Below are 25209 nucleotides of genomic sequence, written 5' to 3'. Positions count from 1 at the left end.
AGAATTGCATCAGTAGTGAGATATCTTCTGGAGCGGTAGAAGGATCCCACCATCTTCCCAGCGACCTTGGCAACAGATTTGATGTACGTGTTCCATTTCAGATCAGGAGTACAGGTCAAATCCAGAAGCTTGTCAAAACATGGAGCCCCCCCAAGACGAGAGCCATCCATTTCAATTGATGCCAGATGAGGATCAGAGCGTTGATGATGTAAAGATAGGAGCTTGGTTTGAGATGCATTAAAAGTAACCAACCACCTCTTCTCCCACTGTACCACGCGCTCAAGATCAGAGGAGAGAGAGAATTAGAAAGAACTTTGATGTATTGCCATAGATGGTCGTGTCATCAGCATAGATGTCAACGAATGATTTAAGTATGTGTTTTGGAAGATCATTGATGTAGATCAGGAAGATACTGTGGGCCTATGATTTCTGCCCATCACCCACTACTCTTATGAGCCTATCAGAGAGAAATGAATTTTATTAGTGCATAAGGCACGTCTGATTGAGTGTTAATATATATATTTTTTTAATTCTAGTATCTTCCTTTTTAAAGTTTAATATTAATAGTTTTCGGTAAAATAATTTTCCGGGTAAACATTTTGTTCAATATTTTTCTGTTGAGGCAGAAATCTTTTTCCAAGAATACATATATATATGAATAATTATTTTTATACCTACTGACACTCGTGTTTCATGCATTCTCAATCATCAGTGTAGAAAGTGATAATTGCTGCTTGTCTGAAGATTTGAACCCACTGACAAAGTAAACATTTGACTCCATTGAATAGTACGTTACATCTGGACCAGCAGTAATTAACACTAGAATTAATGGAAATGAAACGTCTATAAATGACAAATGCAGACTGCTAGGTTTCATAGAAAGGTCACCAGCAACCGAGATACTGAGATCAGTAACTGGATCGCATTAAGGGAAAGAGATGTGAGGATTACGATAATTATTTTAAACTTTTGTGCTTGTATGGAATATAACGGCGTTGATTATAGGCTTTAGCTTTTTATGTGGATAGCCACAAATATTTTCAATTTTTTACATTTATTTCGTGATTTCAGTTTGGGAATAAATTTTGTCTATATCTATGTTACAGAAGAAGGGCTTCCCCCTTCTCATGTAAATAAGAAGGCAGACTATATAAGTGAAAATGATATAAGGAAAAGGCTAGAATCGAACCCTGTAGGCAAGTGTTAAAAAGATAATGGATGAAATCCTAGGAATGCAGTCGGCTGTTAATTCTTTTAGAAATAACTGGGTATTAAATATGTCAGTTAAAAGAATGGACAATACGATAATGATTAAAAATAGGTTAGATATTGAACAATTAAAATTGAGAATTTTTTGTTTGCCAAAAGTGTGTTTTGACAAAAATATGTAAAATCCACGTGAAAAATTAGCCACGTTGGTTAACAGCACGCGTCTGATGTGATAAACATAAGATTCTCCATATATTGAGATGAGGTCCGAAGTTAAAAGATAACCAGACAATCACAGTCACAGTGATAGAGTCAGTTAGAGACTGGGGGCTGATGCCCTTGGAGGCGAAGGGTGGAAGTGAGACCATGTAGCTATACAAGTTTGAATCTCTGACATCATCAATCGGCTGACAGATGAATAAAGAAAGCATCTAATATTTTGTAACTGTTTGTCTTCGTGGCGTCATTACAACCGAAAGGTAAATGGGATTTGTATATTCATTTATAAATGAACATTGTATAACCCCCAAGTATGTGTCCCCCTCCTCTGTGTTTACAAGAACTGTATAAATATCCCAGTTCCGTATAATAATATGATAAAAGAATTATCATCCAAGTCTGTTATAAATGTCTCCCTCAGTATTGTCATCGTCGTCGTTATCCCTGTTCTGAGTCTCCCGTTATTATGTGTCTCCAATATGAACGCCCCTCCGCTACACAATCTATCTATCTATCTATCTATCTATCTATCTATCTAGTTTCTTGTTCACGATTTACTTTCTCCTTATTTTAGATTTATCTTCCGGTGTAACAGTTGGCTGACCGCCAGCGATCATGGCCGACCTCTTTACATCATCCCCTGCAACAGGTTCGATGACGAAATGACATTTGCATGTCGTTTCAAAGAGAACATGTACAACTCAATGACCGACGGTCACCTTTGGTTTTCGGCCTACATGCGACCCTGTTATGATCAGTTCACCCGTGCGCAACGAGTCACCTGCTGTACCCTGGTCCTCTACCTGACGATGATAATCAACGCAATGTTTTACCGTACGGAAGAAAACCTCGTAAAGCCAAACCAAATCACACTGGGTCCGTTGCGGTTCAGCCTGGCTCAAATCGCCATATCCATACAGAGTATTGCAATCACGTTGCCACCGACTTTGCTTGTTTTGGTATTCTTTAAGAATTCCAAACCGCCGAAATACAAGAGACCGGGAAAGCGCAAAGAAACCGATGCGGAGACAGGCGATGTCGAGTGGGACACCGATTCAGGCTTTTCTGAAAACGGAATCCTGCCACATTGGTGCGTTTATATTGGTTGGACACTCGCCTTTCTTGGCATAACGGCATCTGGTTTCTTCGTAATCTTATTTAGCATGCAGTGGGGCAAGACGAAATCTGAAGAATGGATGACGACTTTTCTACTTTCAAGCACGGAATCTCTGTTTCTTGTTGACCCCATGAAGGTAAGTATATATATATATATATATATATATATATATATATATATATATATATATATATATATATATATATATATATATATATATATATAATGGAAATGTACAAAAAAGAATACGAAAAGTATAAAAACTTATAACTTTTCTTTATTCGTGTTCAATTGGTGAGGTGCAGAATACAAAATAATATTATGAAAAAAATTAAAAAACTTTTTTTACAAGTACATAATTTTCGACCGATCCTTCAGTCTTCATCGGTGGTGTGAAATATATATATATATATTTCTCCAAAACATCTGGCCTTGATGGAGGGGAGACAAAAACTTACTGCTATGGTTTCAAATGACCTGAAATAACGCAACGGTGAGAGTTAATTCCAATTATTATTATTATGTTATATCTCCCCTCGTTTGGAAATAGGGTACGATTATGAATATCTCCAGTATCAAATAATTGTTATACACTGTGAAACTTACTTTATGTATGAAAAGCCAAGAGGAGAGATATAACATATGAAAAATTTTTGGAATCAAGTCTCCACTTACTGTTATTTAAGATAATTTGAAACCATAGCAGCAAGTTTTTGGCTTCTCTTCATCAAGGTCAGAGGTTTTGGGGAAATATCAGATATTTTGCAATTCATATGCAAAACTACGAAAACAAATGATTGAAATATTGGTAAAGGTGCAGTATCTTTCCACCCCGAAAAATCCTTTAACGTCACTACTACTATTGGTTTTCGAGGGTGCTGAAAACAAAAATAACAGTAAATACCAGGAAACAAGTAGTTTCCAAAATATAAAGAAATTATATAGTGGGGGTCACTTTTCTATATTAATTTAACGTAAAATGAACATCTACTTTATTGCCAAGGTGACCATAAAGTATGTGTATATTTTACGTTAAAGTAATATAGAAAAGTTATCCCCCACTTCTTGAAACAGTAATGTTCGACCTTAAGGGCAATTTTCACTCACTGCACAATTCAGGTCATTAGCTTTCAAACGAGCCTTTATTTATTAACTTCTGATGAGTAGTTGCCGAGATTTTAAACTTTAAAAATTGCCCCTAAAGTGGTATATCTATTTATGGATATCTGTACTCATCGTTAAACTGAATATTGAAATGGTCATATCTTCGATTCTATGGGGCGAAAATACTTAAAAATTTGCAGGTTTTTAGAAAATTATAATACTATTCTATAATTAAAATTTTATGATAATTGGTAAAAAAAAACTATATTTTAAAATCTATAAAATATGCTCAATTTAGCATACATTTATATATATAGCGTCCCAGCAGGCAATCTTTAGTTGTGCTGCTTTGGGATGAATTCTGCTTCGGAGTTTTTTAGCTTGGTTGTCTCGCCTGTGACCTTGCCAGACCACTAATACATATATATATATATTTAAAACAGTAAAAAAACATAAATAAATAAAAATATTATATACGTCCAAATAAAATGTGGGCGATTTTCTAAGCAAAACGAGTTTCAAAGCGAAGCCGCTATTTAATCGTATTTATCGTTAAAAAATCAATAAGAAATATATATATATATATATATATATATATATATATATATATATATATATATATATATATATATATATGTGTGTGTGTGTGTGTGTGTGTGTGTGTGTGTGTGTGTGTGTGCATTCCAGGTAGATAGGTATCCAAAAATTAAGAATAATTGAATTTCAACGAGGGTCGTTGATAGTGCTCAATCAAAGAGAGCAAATTATCTTTTTCATTATTCTTTATGTAAATACAGTCATACCTTGCTACGATGTGCAAACTGTTTCAATTATATTTGATTTAATCAGGCAAGAATAATTAAAATACAAAAATTAAAAAAATAATAATTTTGAAGAGAGAAAATATGCCATGACTGGCGTGAAGAAAAGATAAAGTTCTTAGAATAAAACCTTTAGCTTTGCTTCACGCCAGTCATGGCATATTTTCTCTCCCCAAAATTCGAAAAGGTCTGGAGCCTTTATAATTTTTGTATTTTAATTTTTCTTGCCTGATGAAACAACAAAATATGATTGAAATGGTCTGCACATCATAGCAAGATATGGATGTATTTACATAAGAATAATATATATATATATATATATATATATATATATATATATATATATAAGTAGGTTGTAGTTTGCTTGAAGCATTGTTGAAGAAAATTATAAGGTAAAATTAAAAGCCAAGAACAATGCGAGATTTTTTTTTTTATAGAGTAAAATTAAATGCAAACAAAAGAAATAAATTTCTTTTTTTTGTTGTTTGTTTTTTCTTTTTCACACAAATTTTAACTCTAAACAACAGTAATTTTTTTTTCTGTTGTATTCAATGGTGTTATAAATCTCAATATATTTCAGACTTATTAGTCCTTTTTCAAGAGAAGACAGCGGAAGAGTGTTCAAAATTGGAAAAATTGGAAAAGTAGCCGCAGAGAGTTTGCCACGTGATACCGCGAAATATAGAACAAAAAATGACGTTAGGAGAACGTTAAAATAAATCAGTTGATGTTTGAAATACTTGTTGCGTTTGTGAATCAAGGGAGATGACTATTCAAGCAAGGTTTTTTTTTTATATTAATTATTGTTTTTCTTATGTTTTAAACTTATATTATAAAAGCGGAGCTCAATTCCAGTCTATTGTTTAGTGTGGGAGTATTTTTTGAAATAATTAAAGATTCGAGGATACGAAGTTGACCTACGTTTCTTGAAGAAGCAAGGATGTTGATGTGAAAATCTGGTTCTGAATTAATGCAAGTGCGAATATGTTTATAGAACGACGAAGCAGTAGTGTTTAAGTGCTCTTTAATGCGGTGATGAAGCAATCTGGTAGTGCTTCCGATGTAAGATGCACTGCATTTAGCGCATTGTAGGTCGTAAACAACGTGGTTCTTAAAGCATAAACCTGTGTGTGATATTGGGCAATTAGAGAGTGAACAAGGGGAAGGTGTATGCGATGGATGTTTTCGGTTGAGCTGTTGTCTTAAAGTAGATCCAGTGTGGATGAGTTGAATGTTGAGTCCCTCGCTGCGGATGGCTTTTCGGATTGAAGATGAGATTTTGTCACTGAGGAAGGGTAGTTTTAGAAAACAATTGTTAGAGAAGGGTCGGGTGTTGCGTTTTTTTTTTTAAGTGAGGATAGGATCGTATTAGGGTAGCCGTTTAGTGAGAGGGTCTGTAGGAAATTGTTAGTGTGTGTATGTTTGTCGGAGATGTTAGTGCATTTGTCTTGTATGCGTGAGATTTCGGCATGTGCGTAGTTTAGTTTGTCCTTGAGAGGTAGTGCAGATTTGAAATGTACGAAGAGGCGTTTGCTGGCGGGTTTTCTGTAGAATTCAATGCATATGGCACCATTTTTTTTAATTTGTATTTTAAAATCAAGTAGAGAAAGAGATTCAGAAGAGTCTGGGTGTTCTATAGTAAATTTTAAGTTTGGGTCGGCGTTATTGAATTTGTGGGAAATGTTAATAGCTTCTTCGCGGGAGTATGTGATAATTAAAATGTCATCGATATATCTAGTAAAAAGGAGATATGAGTAGCAGGTACTAAGGGTGTGTCTTTCGAGTTTGTCCATATAAGCAATGGCAAGAATACCGGATAGACTGGAGCCCATGGGTAGTCCAGATACTTGTTTGAACGTGTTTTGTAGGAAAGTAAAGTAAGTGTTGTCTACTATAATACGGAGGAGTTGTAAGAGATCTCCTGGAGTAATTCCGAAGCATTGTGGGTTTTTAGATGCTATAATGTCTGCCATGAGATTGATGGCTGGATGTGCAGGAATGGAGGTGTATAAAGAAACGACGTCTAGGCTAAATGGGTATCTGTATAGTTTGAGTAGATGGTGTGGTAGATCGTTGAGTCTATTAATTACTTGGTTGGAACTACTAACATGGGCTGGGAAGGTAGAGAGTAGAGGTTTAAGTAGGCGGGATATTAACCAAGAGATTTTATAAAGGGGACCGTTAACGCTTGAAACAATGGGTCTGATCTGTGTGTGTGTGCTATTTTTGTGGGTTTTAATAAGGTGATAAAAGGTAGGTAATTTGCTGTATTTAGTAATAAAATTTAGTCTGTGTTGTTTTGGGAGATTTCTTTTAAAACAAATTTGAGACCATGTCTTGTTAATGTTGTTCTCAATACGAGTAGCAGTGATATTATGTGCTGGGGTGTAAAGGTCGGTATTGGAAAGATGCTCTATAGCAAGGTTGTTATAAGATTCCTGTGATATAACGCAAAATTCTCTGCCCTTATCAGAGGGTAAGTAAACTAAATCTTTGTCTTTAAGGGATTTAAGGGTGAGGTATTGGTTCCTGGTAAGATTGGGGGTAATATGGTGTTGTTCGCGTTCAAGTATTCTGAGGATTTTATGCTTTAACCTTGAAAGTTTTAGATCTAGTGGAATATTATTAGGAGGTGGGTATAAAGGGTGATCAAGCTGAAAAACAGGAAAAGAGGTGTTGTGATTACCTGAGAGGTTGAGGGGGGTGTCCTTGTTATCGTGCGGGGCAAAAGCGTGCAGCCATTTAAGGTGGTAAGCAGTTCTGCAGAACTGCGTTTCTATGTTGAGTTTAGCTTTATCCGTCAGTTTCATTGTGGTGATAAACTTAGGGCCAAGTGAAAGGAGATCCGTTTCAGTTGTGGAAAGAGAGTTAGCACTACCAGATTGCTTCATCACCGCATTAAAGAGCACTTAAACACTACTGCTTCGTCGTTCTATAAACATATTCGCACTTGCATTAATTCAGAACCAGATTTTCACATCAACATCCTTGCTTCTTCAAGAAACGTAGGTCAACTTCGTATCCTCGAATCTTTAATTATTTCAAAAAATACTCCCACACTAAACAATAGACTGGAATTGAGCTCCGCTTTTATAATATAAGTTTAAAACATAAGAAAAACAATAGTTAATATAAAAAAAAACCTTGCTTGAATAGTCATCTCCCTTGATTCACAAACGCAACAAGTATTTCAAACATCAACTGATTTATTTTAACGTTCTCCTAACGTCATTTTTTGTTCTATATTTCGCGGTATCACGTGGCAAACTCTCTGCGGCTACTTTTCCAATTTTTCCAATTTTGAACACTCTTCCGCTGTCTTCTCTTGAAAAAGGACTAATAAGTCTGAAATATATTGAGATTTATAACACCATTGAATACAACAGAAAAAAAAATTACTGTTGTTTAGAGTTAAAATTTGTGTGAAAAAGAAAAAACAAACAACAAAAAAAGAAATTTATTTCTTTTGTTTGCATTTAATTTTACTCTATAAAAAAAAACTCGCATTGTTCTTGGCTTTTAATTTTACCTTATAATATATATATATATATATATATATATATATATATATATATATATATATATATATATATATATATGTATGTATCGATCTGTCACGTCTACCATTTGAAAAGGGAATTTTTCCGAAATTATTATGGATATTGTCGCAGACATAACAAGTAAGACATTTGTATTTAATACAACTGAATAAATATATGTGTATATATAGACATATATGTATGTACTTATTGATTTCTAAATCGCCACTTTTTTTCGTCTTCTTCCAACAACAACGACTATATCTCATTTCTCGCATTGTGATAGCCTTCTAATTCTCTACTACATACCTAGTCCACACAATGCTTCAAGCAAACTGCATATCAATATATATATATATATATATATATATATATATATATATATAAATGGATGACAATATACTATATTCCAATTTTCAAGATTTTATTTATCTTATCATATAATTCTCTCCACACATCCAAATTTCCGTATATTTTACAAAACTGTTTCGATACGTAGAAACAATCATTATTAGCATGTCAATACTCAATATTTTCTAACGTAAACTCACCAGAAAATCAGAAAATTTAACTTCGAAATAAATTATAAAACATTTTCTGATTTATAATATTTAAGCCTTTTTTGACCAGGCAACGCCGGACAGCCATTACTGTATATTGTGTACTATATTATAATCAATAGAGAAATGGCCCTATAATTATAATAAATCCGAAATCTGCACGAATTAAAATATTATATTTAAGCGTATTTTATGACCGGACAACGGCGGCTTGCTATAATAATAATAATAATAATAATAATAATAATAATAATAATAATAATAATAATAATAATAATATATATATATATATATATATATATATATATATATATATATATATATATATATATATATATATATATATATATATATATATATATATAAGTGTTCCTGCATTGAAATCGTTTTTTGAATTGCAAACTAAATTGATATATCTATATAATACGTTTAAAAGCCAGATAACGCAAAGATTTAAATAAACGAATGTTTATTTGTTTAGATCGCTAAATTTTGACGTAACCCGTTTTTATCAATATTTTTTCAGCCGTCGCATGGTGTTCTTATGAACCAAAATGAAATTAATGAGTATCCGCGTGCTGTTGTTCAACGCTGATTTTTTTAAAGTCCAAGACGCGCTTGACACGCGCGAAATGAAATATTTAAGTGTTCCTGCATTGAAATCGTTGCTTAAATGGTAAATTAAATTGAAATACTTAATAATTTCATTTCGTTTCGTAATAACAAAATACGATTGAAAAAAAAACATCTTGAAAAAGACGGGTTACGTCAAAATATATTGATTTAAACAAAGAGACATTCGCTTATTTAAATCTTTGCGTTGTCTGGCTTTTAAACCTATTATATATACGTATTTCACGTACGTATTTCAAGTATATATATATATATATATATATATATATATATATATACATATATATATACATACATATATATATATATATATATATATATATATATATATATAGCCAGTAGAGTTTAGTTTCCTAGAAGTACATTCAATGAAACAACATGTGTCTACAAAAATAGTGCTCAATGAGTGAACAGAGCAGGTATATTAATTTTATTTATACAAACATTAATGGCTACATATGTGCATACATGTTTCTGTAATCACCCACGTTGGGGGATTACGTCTTCAGGCCAAGAATTACCGTCGAAAGTGATATTTCCACCAAATACATTTTCCTATTTCGTTTATCAAGTTAGCATGCGACCTGGGTGGGAGTCATAAAATACGGTAAAAGGATGAGTGACGTCTTTTGAAGATAATAAACATCTTTTTCTTTCCCTTTCCAAGCTAACTTTTGGTTTTTATGGCATAAGGTACTTGAGAATTTAGTTTTCTTGTCTTGGAGTCTGTAAGTTAAGAACCTTAGCGATGGTCAGCTAAGTACTGACCGGTGCCTTTTAATCTACATCCACCCACACACACATGCAACACACATACAACACACACATACACACACATATTAATACGTATATCCAAAATATATTACATAAAATATTTAATAAAAATACATTAAAATTAAGTTATAGCTGTAGTGATAACTTAGAAAGGATTATAAAAAAGCATAATGGAAGAATTTTAAAGACGACTAATAGAGAAGATGAAAATAATAGTGCAAACACTGCGGTGAATAAATGTAACTGTAAAAAGCCTGAGGAATGCCCAATAAAAAATGAATGTCTGACCTCATCAGTGGTATACCAAGCTAGGATATTCCCGGTGGAGAACCCAAGGGACGAAAGATTCTACATAGAGATTACCCAAATGACTTTCAAAAATAGATTCTATGGACATACACGCTCGATGAGTAATCAAACATATGAAAAGGACACTTCCTTATCGTTATATTACTGGAAATTAGTTAGCGAAAATAAAACACCTAGTATAGAATGGAAGATTATTAGGAGGGCCAATACTTGCCACTCATTGAACTCACCATGTCCATTATGCTTATCAGAAAAACTTGAGATAACTAGGTTTAAAGACAGAGAAAATTATTAAATATTAAAAAAGAAACTGCTATATCCTGCAAACATTTCAGAATACACGCACTTAAAGAACTCTAAATTAGTAGACTAGAACAATTATGAGTACAACTAACCCCCATCAAATAACCCCTCCCCCCCACGAAGAGGATTAGTGAGGTCGCAACTATGATCATACCGGTATGGGTTACGTAAGTCGCTTAATATTCTACTTCATCGAGCAGTTATGGTATTACTAACCGAAACAAGTACGTGTATGAAGGTATATTTGTGACCAAACGAGTAATAGATTGTTTTTGAGTGAACCTCGTAATAATGCATGCATATCGATGTTTTTGGATGTGTGCATGTATGGATATAGGATCTTTGTATAACCGGGTAGGAAAAGCAATTTATAAAAAAAAAAAAAAAAAAAAGAAAGAAATATATAGATGAAAGAAAGTAAGGAATGAAGGGTGAATTAAAGAAAAAGGAAATTAGGGTGAATAAACAAAGATGAAGGTAATTACTACAATATATAAGCTTATATACTCGGTTTGTATAACCTAAATACTCTGATTTCTGTCATGTGTCATTATATATTATTATTCTATCGTGATACATCTTATGTATATCTGCCTTACCATCGAAAGAGTGTTTGCTTAATATGAGGATAGGCCTATGAACTTCATGCTGAATTCAATATAAACTTTTACGTAGTGTAAATTTTTACGAAAAAAACCTATAACTTAAGAACATATAACAAGCGGGTGGGGCTATGAAATATAACTATGCGTGTAGAGTTTGATAGAAAAGGGGAATTTATATGGTAAATTTATTCATGTCTGTCTCTACTTTAGATGTATCATTTGGTGGCAAGGTACAGATATATATGTATATGTCTATATTTGTATGAGTATGTATGTATAAGTATATTTTAGGTATGCTGGTATGTTTGTATATTTTTATAGATATGTGTATCTATATATCTGTGTGTATGTTTGGATATGGATGTATTTCTGTGTGTATTGTATGTAGATGTATGTATATGCATATATATTTTCTGAACTATTAGAATAGGCTGCCTCGTATATGATTGTTGTAACAATATAGACTGCAAGAATGTATGAATGTCCGAATGTTGTTTATATATATGTTATATGTGTATGTATATGTGTGTATGTATATATGTATATATGTATATGTGTGTGTATATATATGTATGTATGTGTGTATATGTGTGTTTATATATATATATATATATATATATATATATGTATGTATGTATATATATATGTCCACCCGTCTGGACTGTGATAGCATAATATTGAATGTACGATGGGGTTACCACGCTACAGTAGTAAAGAAAAACGCTATTATTCGTCTCTGTATGTCTGTAATGTGTGTGTGTATATATGCCCGGGTCTGGCAAAATCTAGACATTTATAAGTATATTGATATATGTATATAGGTACATGTGGTATTTGGATAACTTTCGTGTTTTATATTTATTCATAGTTTGTTTGTTTATTTGTTTTAATTTTATTTGTTTTAATTTTATTTTATTTTTATTTTTATTTCATTTTATTTATTTTTGTCTTGTTTTATTTACCTTAATGTAATTCTTAGCTCTATTCCTACGTAGTTTAAGAGTTATTGTCTAGTTTCAGTATGTGTGCTGGAGAAAAAAAAAAAAAGCGTACAGCATTGATTCGCTTTTGGATATACGTATTAATATGTGTGTGTATGTGTGTGTTGTATGTGTGTTGCATGTGTGTGTGGGTGGATGTAGATTAAAAGGCACCGGTCAGTACTTAGCTGACCATCGCTAAGGTTCTTAACTTACAGACTCCAAGACAAGAAAACTAAATTCTCAAGTACCTTATGCCATAAAAACCAAAAGTTAGCTTGGAAAGGGAAAGAAAAAGATGTTTATTATCTTCAAAAGACGTCACTCATCCTTTTACCGTATTTTATGACTCCCACCCAGGTTGCATGCTAACTTGATAAACGAAATAGGAAAATGTATTTGGTGGAAATATCACTTTCGACGGTAATTCTTGGCCTGAAGACGTAATCCCCCAACGTGGGTGATTACAGAAACATTTATGCACATATGTAGCCATTAATGTTTGTATAAATAAAATTAATATATATATATATATATATATATATATATATATATAAAATTTAAAAGCCAGACAACGCAAAGATTTAAATAAACGAATGTCTATTTGTTTAAATCAATATATTTTCACGTAACCCGTCATATCTATCTATCTATCTATCTACCTATATATATATATATATATATATATATATATATATATATATATATATATATATATATATATATATATATATATATTGTATTAATTGTGGGAACTGCAAAATTCATTCCATTGCTCAGTTCGTGTTTATCCGTTACACCTCTGCATTGTATTGCCTTCTATAAATTTCATGTATATACACGCTAAACAATGCTTCAAGCAAACTAAATTAACCTGTTTATCATTTATATATTTCCGTCTATGTATTTGTCAATCGCGAAAGGCCTCACCTTTATGGTATTTCCGCTGGAATGTTTGCTTCCTCTTATTTAAAAGTCGGAACAAAAATTATATTTGAATCCGAAAACATGCAAAAGTATATTAAAGAGATGCAGTTTGCTTGAAGCATTGTGTGTGTTTGTATCTAGATGAGTAGTCCGAGACTATCAAAACAGAAGAAACGCAAATACGTCGGCGTTGAATAGGGAAGAAAAACAAGTGATTTTCTATATTAATATATATATATATATATATATATATATATATATATATATATATATATATATATATACTAGCTGGACGCCTGGCGTTGCCCGGCCATACAAAACATTTATACATGATATTTTATTTCATGCAGATTGCGTATGTATTATTATAGAATCCATTCTCTATTGAATATTATATATTACGAGGTATAATTTGCTTGGTGGACAAATTCGCAATAAATAAATAAATAAATAAATAAATCTTTAAATAAAAAACAAAACAAAAAATAATAATGATAATGGTATTTATCAAATTGCCTTCTGTGTTTGTTTACAATATCTAGTCAGCTGATATTTGGGTTTGACGATGAATGCCCTGGAAAAGTCACTTCTGATTAATGTTTACTTTTAAAATATGCAAACAAAGAAATGGTTTGCGGCAATTTTAAGTGGTACCGCTTCTTTTATTATAAATTGAATTCATTAATAAGACAAAATTAAAATAAAATGGTGAGGTACACTCGGGCTTGAGCTATATTTCAGGATGTCAAACAGTTTTCTTTTTTTTTCTTTTTTATTTTTTTCTAAGAACAAGTTATTTGTGGAGATTTTAGTATCTCCTCTGTTTTTTTATCTGTAAGAAAGAAAGACTATTTTTAGGATCGGATTTTTTTCGATTTTCGATACTTTTCCGATGGATTTTTGTACAAAACATATCTAAGAACACTGCCAGACATATAAATTACCTTTGTGTGAAATTTGCAAAAGACAGGTTCAGCCGTTTCGGAACCTATAAGGAAGGAACTCACACACAAACTCACACACACAAACTCACACACACAAACTCACACACATACACACATACACACACACAAAGTGACTTTTATATAAAAGTAGAAATATATATTAATATATTTGGCCAGCATTTTTTCTCTTATGCATGTTTTATTGAATAGCAGGGATCATTCCTGTTGGTTTTTCTTGCAATCCATTTTTTTTCCTTTTGGCGAGCCAATGTTCGAAGTCAATCACTAATAAGAAGCAACTCTACACCCGACGACAAATTACTCCAAACTACAAATGCCATGTACGTTTTTAAATGTCCTATAAGAGAATGTATCTCCAAAAACAACACATACATCAGCATGACTAGAATCAGTATATCTCTCTTCTTTTTTTTTTTTACACGGTGGTCATCACTTATCAAGGCCCGGAAGCCACTCAGGGATAAGGGTTATTGCAAGCACAGTACGTTAGTGTGGAGATTTATTGAAGTGTTTACTTGAGGTGGCGGTTCATTGGGAATTTGTTTACGCTGGACTTGAAGACATCCGGTTTGTAGTCAGGTGGGAAGCAGGCAGACGGAACAGAGTTCCACGGGCGTGCAGTTCTAAGAAAGAAGCTTTGTTCATGGAATCTACGTTTTGATTTAGTCACAGATAAAGAGTGGGGAAAATTTTTGACAGTGGATTCAACTAGACGGGTGTTTTTCGTGAAAGATTGGCGAGGGGGTGGGGAATCAGAGATTGGAGCTAAGACGAGCACCTGCCATGGAAATAACGATAAAACAAGGATAGACTCGCAACGTCTCTTCTGTGGGAGAGAGGTTGCAGGGTAGAGAAAATGGCATCCCCCACTAAGCCACGAAGTCTATTTTGTACTCTGTCAAGGCAGGATAGGCTGTTTTTAGCAGCTCCTGCCCAGATATGGCAGCAGTATTTCATCCTTGGACGTACTTGGCTTTTATATAGATAGAGAATTGCATCAGTAGTGAGATATTTTCTGGAGCGGTAGAAGGATCCCACCATCTTTCCAGCGACCTTGCCGGCTAACATATCACCTGTCTTCCTCCGAACAGTTTCATTTACCAACACCTTGCAGCACGTAACACCCACAAACCCGAATTTAGGACCATATTAATTAAAAACACTGCCATTTTAGCTGTCTTACATAGTGATTTGCGCCTCCCAATCATTGAAGCCCTACCCATTCACATGAAAAAAACTGACCCTCAATAAGGCTCAATATGAAGGGGAAGGCACGCTTACCTGATTTTTATGATTTTTGAACGATTTTATCAATTTTTCAATAAATTAACCGAACACAATTTTTAATTCATCAGTCGCCTGAAGACGACTCGTGGAAGTCAAAAACGTTCGCGACTATGGCAAATTTCTTTTATGCCAAAAGGAAAAAATAGATTGCAAGAAAAAACAAACAGGAATTATCCCTGCTGTTCGACAACACATGCATATATATATATATATATATATATATATATATATATATATATATATTAATCTTGATTATAAAGATTAATAATTATGAATTATGAATCAATTTCAATAGGAAAAACAAACAAAATCAATATTAATATACAGTATCGTCTAAAAGTTAAGGAACGATCGATCATTTTTTCTTAATGGCTTCTAACTTTATCTATGAAAAAGAAAAAAAAAATTGTTGGTGAATTTTCCAATGTTTAATAATGGTAGTTAAAAAACTTTTTTTAATTTTTGATTTTAATACATATTAGTTTTTTTTTTGTACATATAAATAAATTTAATTAAATTACAGGCGTCCAAAAGTTAAGGAACGACGGAAATTCATTATGAAAAAATAAAGAATCCTTTCAGTATTTAGTGAAAAGCCCCTTGTTTTTAATCACACTATGGCATCTTTTGCTGCAAGACAGAACCAATCGTTCACATGTTATAGGTGAAATATTATTTCAGGATGTTTTTATACATTCCCATAAATCATCAAGATTTTTTTTTTTGGGGGGGGGTTCTGTGATCTTATCATCAATAATTTTCCAAACATTTTCAATTGGATTCAGATCTGGGCTTCGAGCTGGCCAATCCATAACGCAAATATTGGATCTATTTAGCTCTTCTAAAACTATTTTTGCTTTATGGCACGGTGCGTTGTCTTGCATAAAGATATCAGAATTAGAAAGATTAGGTACCACATGTTCTCTAATCAATTCTCTGTACATTCGGGCATTACCTTTTCCATGAATTCTCACAAGGGGGCCAGTTCCTTTTGAAGATATCATGCTCCATACCATTATACTGCCGCCTCCAAATTTTACTGTACTTTTAACGCACTTAGGGAACAGTTTTCTCCATTTTTTCTTCTGACATGTGGTCTTTTGTCTGATCCGAAAAGATTAAATTTAGAATCATCAGTAAAATGAACCTTTTCCCATTTTTTTCTTCCCACTTATATTTTTTGAATGGCTTCTAACTTTATTTATAAAAAAGGAAAAAAAAAATGTTGGGTGAATTTTCCAATGTTTAATAATGGTAGTTAAATAAAACATATATATTTTTTTTAATACATATTAGTTTTTTACATATAAATAAATTTAATTAAACTACAGGCGTCCAAAAGTTTAGGAACGCAGAAAATTAATACAAACGTTAACAATTTTATTAACAACAACAAAATGTCGACTCCGAATATTCGAAAAAGGCTATCTGTACAAGAAAAACAGCTTATTTGTGACCATTATGATGAAAAAAAAGTCCATAGGGGAGATTGCTAAAATATTGAAAAGGTCTAAAAGCGTTGTTTTTCGGATTATTGAAAATAGAAAAAAAGGTTTACCATTGACTGAAAAGAAAAAATCGGGCCGACCCCGAATAACAACTAAAAGGGAGGATAGAAAAATCACTCGATCATCTCGTTCTGATAGCTTTAAAACTGCAGCTTCGATATCCCGGGATTTTACATCCGAAACTGGGCACAAGATTTCCCGACAAACGATCTCACGAAGATTAAACGAAGTTGGATTATTTTCAAGAAGTCCATGCTCAAAGCCTTTAATTTCTATTAAGAATAAAAAAGCCAGATTGTTATTCGCCGAAAAACATTTGTTTTTGGGTTTTCCTGCTAATTTAATTTTATTTAATTTTTATATTTTAACAATAGTAAATCTTAATTAATAAGTTAAAACTTTAACAGTGATCTAATGTTTGTGATCGTGTTTCATAACATATTTCGAGGAAAATTCTCTTTGTCAAAAGGTTGGTTTTTCGAATCTCTTGAAAACTGTGTGGAATGTAAGGGATTTCAAACACCTAAATAAATAAAAATAAAATTTATATTTTAAAATTATATAGATATTATTTGTGCATTTATTTATTTATTTTACAGGCGGTTATCCTCATCTTTGTAGTTGTTGTTCCACCGCATTTCGGCCAACTCATCCTCTGTCTTTGATCACGTTATTAACCGCGACCGGATAGAAATAGTGAATCTCGTCACTTATCTCTAGTAATTACTGCCTTCCATAGTTGTTGTTGTCTTTCATGTGGTGGCTAATTAATCGTCTGGCCTGCTTGGGTAGGCTTGAAACCGTTATCTTTAAACAATGCTAACCTGGAACTGTAGAGACACAATGTCTCTATCTATTGCGCCACGGACCCAAAGCCACAACTCATAGGATTCTAAAAATAAATAATATAAAATTAAATAATATAAAAATAAAAGAAATAAAAATAAATAATATAAAAATAAAATAAATAATATAAAATTAAATAATCTAAAAATAAAAGAAACAAAAATAAAAGAAATAAAAATAAATGATATAAAATAAATAATCTAAAAATAAATGATATGAAAATAAATAATATAAAATTAAATAATATAAAAATAAATGCATATAAAGTCACTTGTTTTTGTCTTCGCTTGTAATTAAAAAAATTTGACTTTTTCTTTATATTTTTTCAGATCTTTCTGATTGCTTGCATCATTGCGTGTTTGAGAAAAGTAAAACAGGAACTAAAACTGACTTACTTGGATACCATGAGTATTTTGCAGGAAATATATAACATGCACTTCGGTAAAAAAGGTAAACCTTACTATGTTATATACCCCCTCCATGAAAGTACTATGTTATTCAGGTCTTGCTCAAGATCCGGGTCTCTTTTTCTCTTGGGTTATCACTTAAGAAATAATAACTTTTATGAAAGTTTTTTTTACTGAAAAAAAAAAAAATAAAAATAAGAAAGTGTTAGTTCTATTGCGGATATTTTTTTTTAATTTTTGTTTTGCGAAAGCATGTTCAATTCTCAAATGTGATGAGCGCTAAAATTTGAATTTAGAGATCCTTGCAAGACTATTTTGAAATTTTAGATGAAGATCGATATCATTTGAATTATTCGAACTACTGTTCTTATCTTGAGTGTGATTTTCACAACGTTTAGGTTGACGCAACCTCTGGCCTACTTCAGGTGTATTTTGTCTAACTCGGGAATGTTGCTGTCAAACTCGGGAATTTTTCTCGCGAACTAGAGAATATTTCTATCTAACTCGAGAATTTTTCTATCGAATTTGGGAATCTTTCTGTCGAACTCAGGAATCTTTTTTTTTTTTTTTCGAACTGTGTAATCTACACGGAATTTCGAACAAGAACCTGAACTGGTATTTTCTAGTCTGGAGTTTCTAAGCAACAGGAACCTGAAACTTACAGCCACTGTTCCATCCAAACTTACGTCATTTTATCTTCTTAAATAGTATGCCTGTCAAGTAATGGCAAAGATGAACGTTGCCTAACTTCGATTATCTGATAATAATCATTATTTTAATATTAAATTGAACTAATTATTGGGATATATATATATATATATATATATATATATATATATATATATATATATATATATATATATACGTTTTATTTTTTATTACCATATTTTTCTGTTAAGTTACATTTTTGTTTCGGCTACACGACCGTTTTTTGGTCGTCATGTAGCTTCCTCAGACTTTTACAGAAATGTTCGTTTATGGTGGAATGAAAGGGTGAATGGTGTCAGGGAAGGGGTGCGAGAGAAAAGCGGGAAAAGAGGAAGGGAATAAGGGGAGAGGTGGGAGGGGGTGCTTGGTATGTCGGTAATGTTTTAGTTTTGGAGTTTAAGGACATTAGGTGGTTGTGGGGGTCTGGGAAGTTCATCTCTGGTGTGGCTGAGGTCATAGAGATACATGGAGGGGGAGGGAGATGTGTGGGGTAGAAGGAGGGAGGTTACTTTAAATTTCGGGTCCTAAGGTTTAAGATGTTGGCGTTGGTGAGATGATTTCTTGATAGGTATGTCTTGACCTGTTGGGCGTTCGCTTAGGTTGGGAGGCGGGGGGGGGGGCTATGATTCGGTTTATCTATTTGATTTTTATTTGTTGTTAAGTGCTTGGAGGGGGTTAGCTTGCGGCCGTACGCGCGAGCACACACATGCGTACATACACACACATATACTTAAAGCAGCGCTCATCTGTACACATACATCTCGGCTTTAGTCTATTGAACACGTATATATATATATATATATATATATATATATATATATATATATATATATATATATATATACGTGTTTAACAGACTAAAGCTGCATCCCAAAAGTTATTTACGTTCAACACAGTGTCTGTTATTATCAACGACATGATTTTTTGAGATGATGATTAATTATTCATATATTTTGGATTCTTCGGACTATTCTTCTCATCTTGAGTGTCATTGTCAGAAAGTTTCAGCCGATGTAAGATCCGACTTTTTTTCAGATGTATCTTGTCGAACTCGGAAATCTTTCAAACTCGTGTACATCTCGAACAAAACCTTTTATTTAATCAATGGGGGCAACATACTCTCGTTCCGTCAGCCATGACCAGGTCGGACAATTAATGAAATAATTTACAATTGCATTCTTAGTATCGCCCGCGCTGAATGTTGACGCAACAGATAAAGTACTAGCTAAAATTCAGCTTGAAGTGAAACTGTTCTGAAGGTTGAAGGTTCAATCCTCAGTGCAGGCGATACTAAGAATACAGTTGCGAATTAATTAATACTTTTGCCCAATCATTGGTTGAGGAAACGGGAGCATGTTACCTTTGTGGATTAAATAAAAGGATTTCATTCGAAATTTACTTAATATTTCCGAGTTCCACAGAAAGCTTCCTGGGTTCGAAAAAAAGAAGGAAACCAGCACCCCCACCCACTTTTAACTACTTGACGTCAGTTTCAGACAGCGTTTTGACTTTCTGACATTTTGGGCTTCCATAGAATTCACATTTAAACGAATTTGTTTATTTTGGTTCGTACGAAACTAGAATCTCTCGATTTTGGGGAGCTTATTAAGCATTATTTGTACAAAAAGGTGATTTTTTAAATTTAATTCAATATCTTAGAACGTTTCTAATTATCTTTGAAATAGAACCATAAAACTAATATTTATCTTTTAAAGGATTTTTACAAAGACTTTACTTATCTTCAAAATTTAGATGAATTTGTCAGCTTCCGAGTATCGCCGTGAAAACATTTTTATTTATAACTTTTTTGTATATAAAATTAGATGTTATTGTTCTTGCTAGATTTAACCTTTCTTATGGCATGCTGACATATATAAGGGTCATCAAGATTTAACCTTTCTTATGGCATGCTGACATATATAAGGGTCATCAAGATTTAACCTTTCTTATGGCATGCTGACATATATAAGGGTCATCAAGATTTAACCTTTCTTATGGCATGCTGACATATATAAGGGTCATCAAGATTTAACCTTTCTTATGGCATGCTGACATATATAAGGGTCATCAAGATTTAACCTTTCTTATGGCATGCTGACATATATAAGGGTCATCAAGATTTAACCTTTCTTATGGCATGCTGACATATATAAGGGTCATCAAGAATAATCGAATTCAGTGCAAGATTAACCTGATAACCACGATTCCAGGCGCCCTGAAGCACCTGAGAGAGCTGAAAATGTGCACATTGGGATGTTTATCGATATATTTAACGATTATCAAAATCGATAATCCATTGAAAACAATGCTTCATTCTATTAATAATTCGAATTTTATTGATCTGTTTGTTTCAGAGTTGAACATTCTGTTGTTCTTATTTTATGCACATACGTATTTATTATGAGCAGAACGCATACACAGACATATATAAAGATGCGCATACTCGTTAATATACACAGACACAGACATACACAGAGATACACGCACAGAGACACGCACACACACGCGCGCGCGCACACACAGAGACACACACAGACACGCACACACCGACACACGCAGAGACACGCGCACACAACAGATACACGCATACACAGGCACACGCAGATATACAGACACACACAGACACACACAGACACACAAACACGAACATATATGTTCACACAGACACAGACACAAGCAGAGACATACACAGACACACAAACGCACAGACACACTGACACACAGACACACACACACACACATAGAGATACAGACATAGAAACACACACAGACACGCAAACAGAGACACAGATACAGACATACAAACACACACAAATATGCACACAGACACACACACACACAGACACACACATAAATGCCTACTAGACGCTATCCTCGAGTGGATAAGGTCTCCTTGTACAGGGGTTTGTCAGGATAACCAAGCATGAGGATACTTTTCCCCACAAGTAAACACTGACGAAATATTCAAAATTACATTGTTATTCGCGGCCCAAATCAGTTCTCGGTACGGCTAACCAACACGTGCACCTCCTCCAAATGTATGGAGGATAAAAAAAACCCTTGCAGGCTCAAAGTAGCTTAATATGGTTTTAACACATAAAACTGAAAATGGAATCTATATATTAATATCATGGTACCTTTAACATACGGTTTCCAGATTATAAATTATTAGGCTTTGCTTCGAAATATATTTATGAATTTCAATATAAATTTCAAACAAAATAAATGTCTGTTTATTTTGTAGTAATGCGTTGTTTTGGCTTCAAACGTACATAATACGTATTTTATTTTATATTATACCATATTTAACTTATCAATTTGACCGAAGAAAATTAATGTACTTAACTTCTTTACTAACTGACCATTTGAGAGGTAAAGGAGAATTTTAACAGAACATTCGAATATCTAATGTATCTTATATAAAAGCAAACAAACACGTGTTTACCCCAGGAATTGCCCCCTCGATGTCTGAAAAGTTTGACTGAAGTAAAATAAAAGCAGAAGAGATAATAACTGTTGAACAATGTTATTACGGCCGACTATAGCTGTAAGGGTTTGTTTCTTATCTTGTCTGTAGACATTAGTTAGTGCGCTCGGGACTGAAGTTAAATGTTATTCTTGTTCCGGAGTTTGAGTCGTACGATAAGCGTGAATGGTTATTTCTTCATTTATAATTTAGCAAGGGGTAAAATTATATATATATATATATATATATATATATATATATATATATATATATAATATGCAAATACTTATTATTAAAATAATTGCACACACACACACACAAACACACACACACACGCATATATATATATATATATATATATATATATATATATATATATATACTTTCAATATGTTTTTACATAAGCAATAGTATGTTGCTACACAGTCATGAGCGTGTTTCGGTCGGCTAGTTACTAGTAACTAGAGACCTCTACAGGCGATACAGCTTATACGAAAGCAAAGTTTGCAATGAAACTATCAGGTCTTTTACGCTATAGGGAATCAATATCAGAAGATTCTGTCACATGTTGTTAAAAATAGGAGTGAGAAATAAAATTAAGTTGTATGTAAAAAAGACAACATAAGGGTGTGCATTATGGTCTGTGTTGAGATATAGGAGTAAAGAGGAAAGGATACGTGTTAAAAAACAGACTGGAAAGAAAGGTATATGTGCGTGTGTGTGATATCCTCCATAACTCTTAAACATACTAGTACGTATAGGTACAATAAGTAGAAGAATGTGAATTTGACAGCTTTTTGGAATATCTATGCGAAAAGGGATATAAAGTTAATCGGAATTATTTCGTTATAAAATGCTGTTAATTTTACTCGAATTTGGCGTAGTCAGAAAGTGTACAACTTCATCCAAGTTTTAGGAGCCGTGATAAATTATTAAATGTGGCTACGCTTTGAATAAGTGATAAAAAAGCGAATAGCAATACCCCCTCGTAGTAACACCATAATTCATAACCCCTCGCCCCCATCATCTTAACTAATTAATAAATTAACCAAGGTAAGAGTTGTGAGGATACAGAACAATCCCGATACACCACAAATTAATAACTATATTTACTATAAAAAGACACACCTCTAATTAATAACGGCACTCACCGAAAAGTGTTGAGAAAAAGGTTAGCATAAATAACTTAGCTAAATTAAGGAAGGATCCATTCTCTCGTTGCTCCTCAACACCATCTCAAGTGTCATCATTTAATACTAAAATAAACGAACAGAAACACAATTTGCCACCAACCAGATAAAGGTGAGTGCACTTTGCATAATTAATAATTAAACGTCCAAAAACGATTAACTACAATAATCTATGGGTCAAGCACGTTTGTATTTGGAATGTTGATATATTCATATAAGAATTATTATCGTAAAGCAGCGTTAGAATAGAATACCAACCACATAATTGATCCTAAACGATAACTAAGCATCCTAACTAGAGAACTCTAGGAACGGAATACTCCACAAATATAGATAAATATATACTTATACACCTGTTTGCATGATCTAAAAAAAACTATCCCTAAAACGAAGCATATAAACTTAACAAATATATACATATTCTAGTATTGCGGAAAGGATAAAAAAAAAACAAGTGAAAAAATAACGATAGAAATTAAATTTATACATATATATAAAACCTTTTACCACGATAATTATCTCAGACACCGTGGTAGAGGAGAAAATATAACTACCAGTATATTACCTTTATTCAAATCATATTAATAAGCCCATATTTTGTTAATTTGACCATATGGACATATACAGTTCTGACAAAAAGAAAGTCCGCACTTGTAATTTTTTCAAAAGCTGCAAATTTAAGCTAAATTTATTGTAACTCTTCAAACAACCTATACCTCATTAGATTTGCTTTTTATTCCTCTATAATTTTATCTGTTTATATTTGACTTTTAATTGAAATATTCTAGTGTTCACGTCAATTTAAAAAAAATAACTTCAAATTGAGGAGGCAAAAAGAAAGTCCGCAGCGACAAATTCGATTAAAACCAGCTTAAATTATCGCCCTTAATTCAGTTTAAAATATCCATCAACAGGCAACAAAGCATCTGTAATCGTAATTGTTGTCGTTCCAAGTTATAAAACGTAACAGTCCATGTGTCACGACTTTCTCTTAGGAACTCATTAATCTCGACCTTTCTGGTTTATCCAATCGAGAAATCGGCCGCAGATTGAAATGTGATGAGAAAACGGTACGAAAGACCGTGAAAAAGCACCAAAACACCGGCAGTGTTCGTGATGTTTGAAACGGATTTGAAACGGCTACCCAAATCCAATAACAGTGCAATCTTGTTAAAAAGTGCTCTCTTTCTATTGTCAAAAACAGATTAAAGGAATTTAATTTGTGAGGATATGTTGCAAGACGCAAGCCAATGATTTCTGTAAAGAACAGAAAGCGCCGTCTGGACTTCGTCAGATGCAGTGTAGATCATAACACTTCATATTGATCAAAAGTGCTTTTTAGCGATGAAAGCAAGTTCAGTATGCTAGGCAGTGATGGTAAGCAGTACGTCTGTCGGGGGAAAGACGAAGAATTTAATCCTAGGTGCTCAGTTTCAACGCCGCAAGGTGGTGAAGGTTCAGTTTTGGTGTTAGACATTATTAGTACCAATGGTCCAGGGCCTATAGTTCGCTTGCAAGGTCGAATTAATTCGACCAAGTACATAAATATGCTGACTGAGCGTTTTCTACCTTACTTTGGTCGGAATTTGGATGATAATCCCATCTTCATGCAAGATAATGCTCCCATTCACACAGCTGGCAATGTCAAGAGGTTCCTGGAAGAGCATGATTTTCCGTCTTTGGATTGGCCTGCACAATCTTCAGACCTCAATCCTATCGAAAACGTATGGCA

At 33.1% G+C, this 25209-nt stretch overlaps 1 protein-coding gene across 1 annotated transcript in view; it reads left to right on the top strand.

The window, feature by feature from the left end:
* Nucleotides 1-25209, top strand: part of LOC145247845 (polycystin-1-like protein 2) — a 194003-nt gene that overhangs the window by 76081 nt on the left and 92713 nt on the right. The window contains exons 8-9 of the mRNA XM_080109468.1: nt 2003-2681; nt 18036-18156. Coding sequence (XP_079965594.1) covers nt 2003-2681; nt 18036-18156 — 800 coding nt within the window. The remainder of the gene's footprint in view (nt 1-2002; nt 2682-18035; nt 18157-25209) is intronic.

This window comes from Euprymna scolopes, chromosome 26, assembly GCF_053919585.1.
Source record: "Euprymna scolopes isolate OS-2025 chromosome 26, ASM5391958v1, whole genome shotgun sequence".
In the NCBI taxonomy this organism is placed as follows: domain Eukaryota; kingdom Metazoa; phylum Mollusca; class Cephalopoda; order Sepiida; family Sepiolidae; genus Euprymna; species Euprymna scolopes.
The sequence above is the reverse complement of the archived record's forward strand: the minus strand, read 5'-3'. Positions and strand labels throughout refer to the sequence as shown.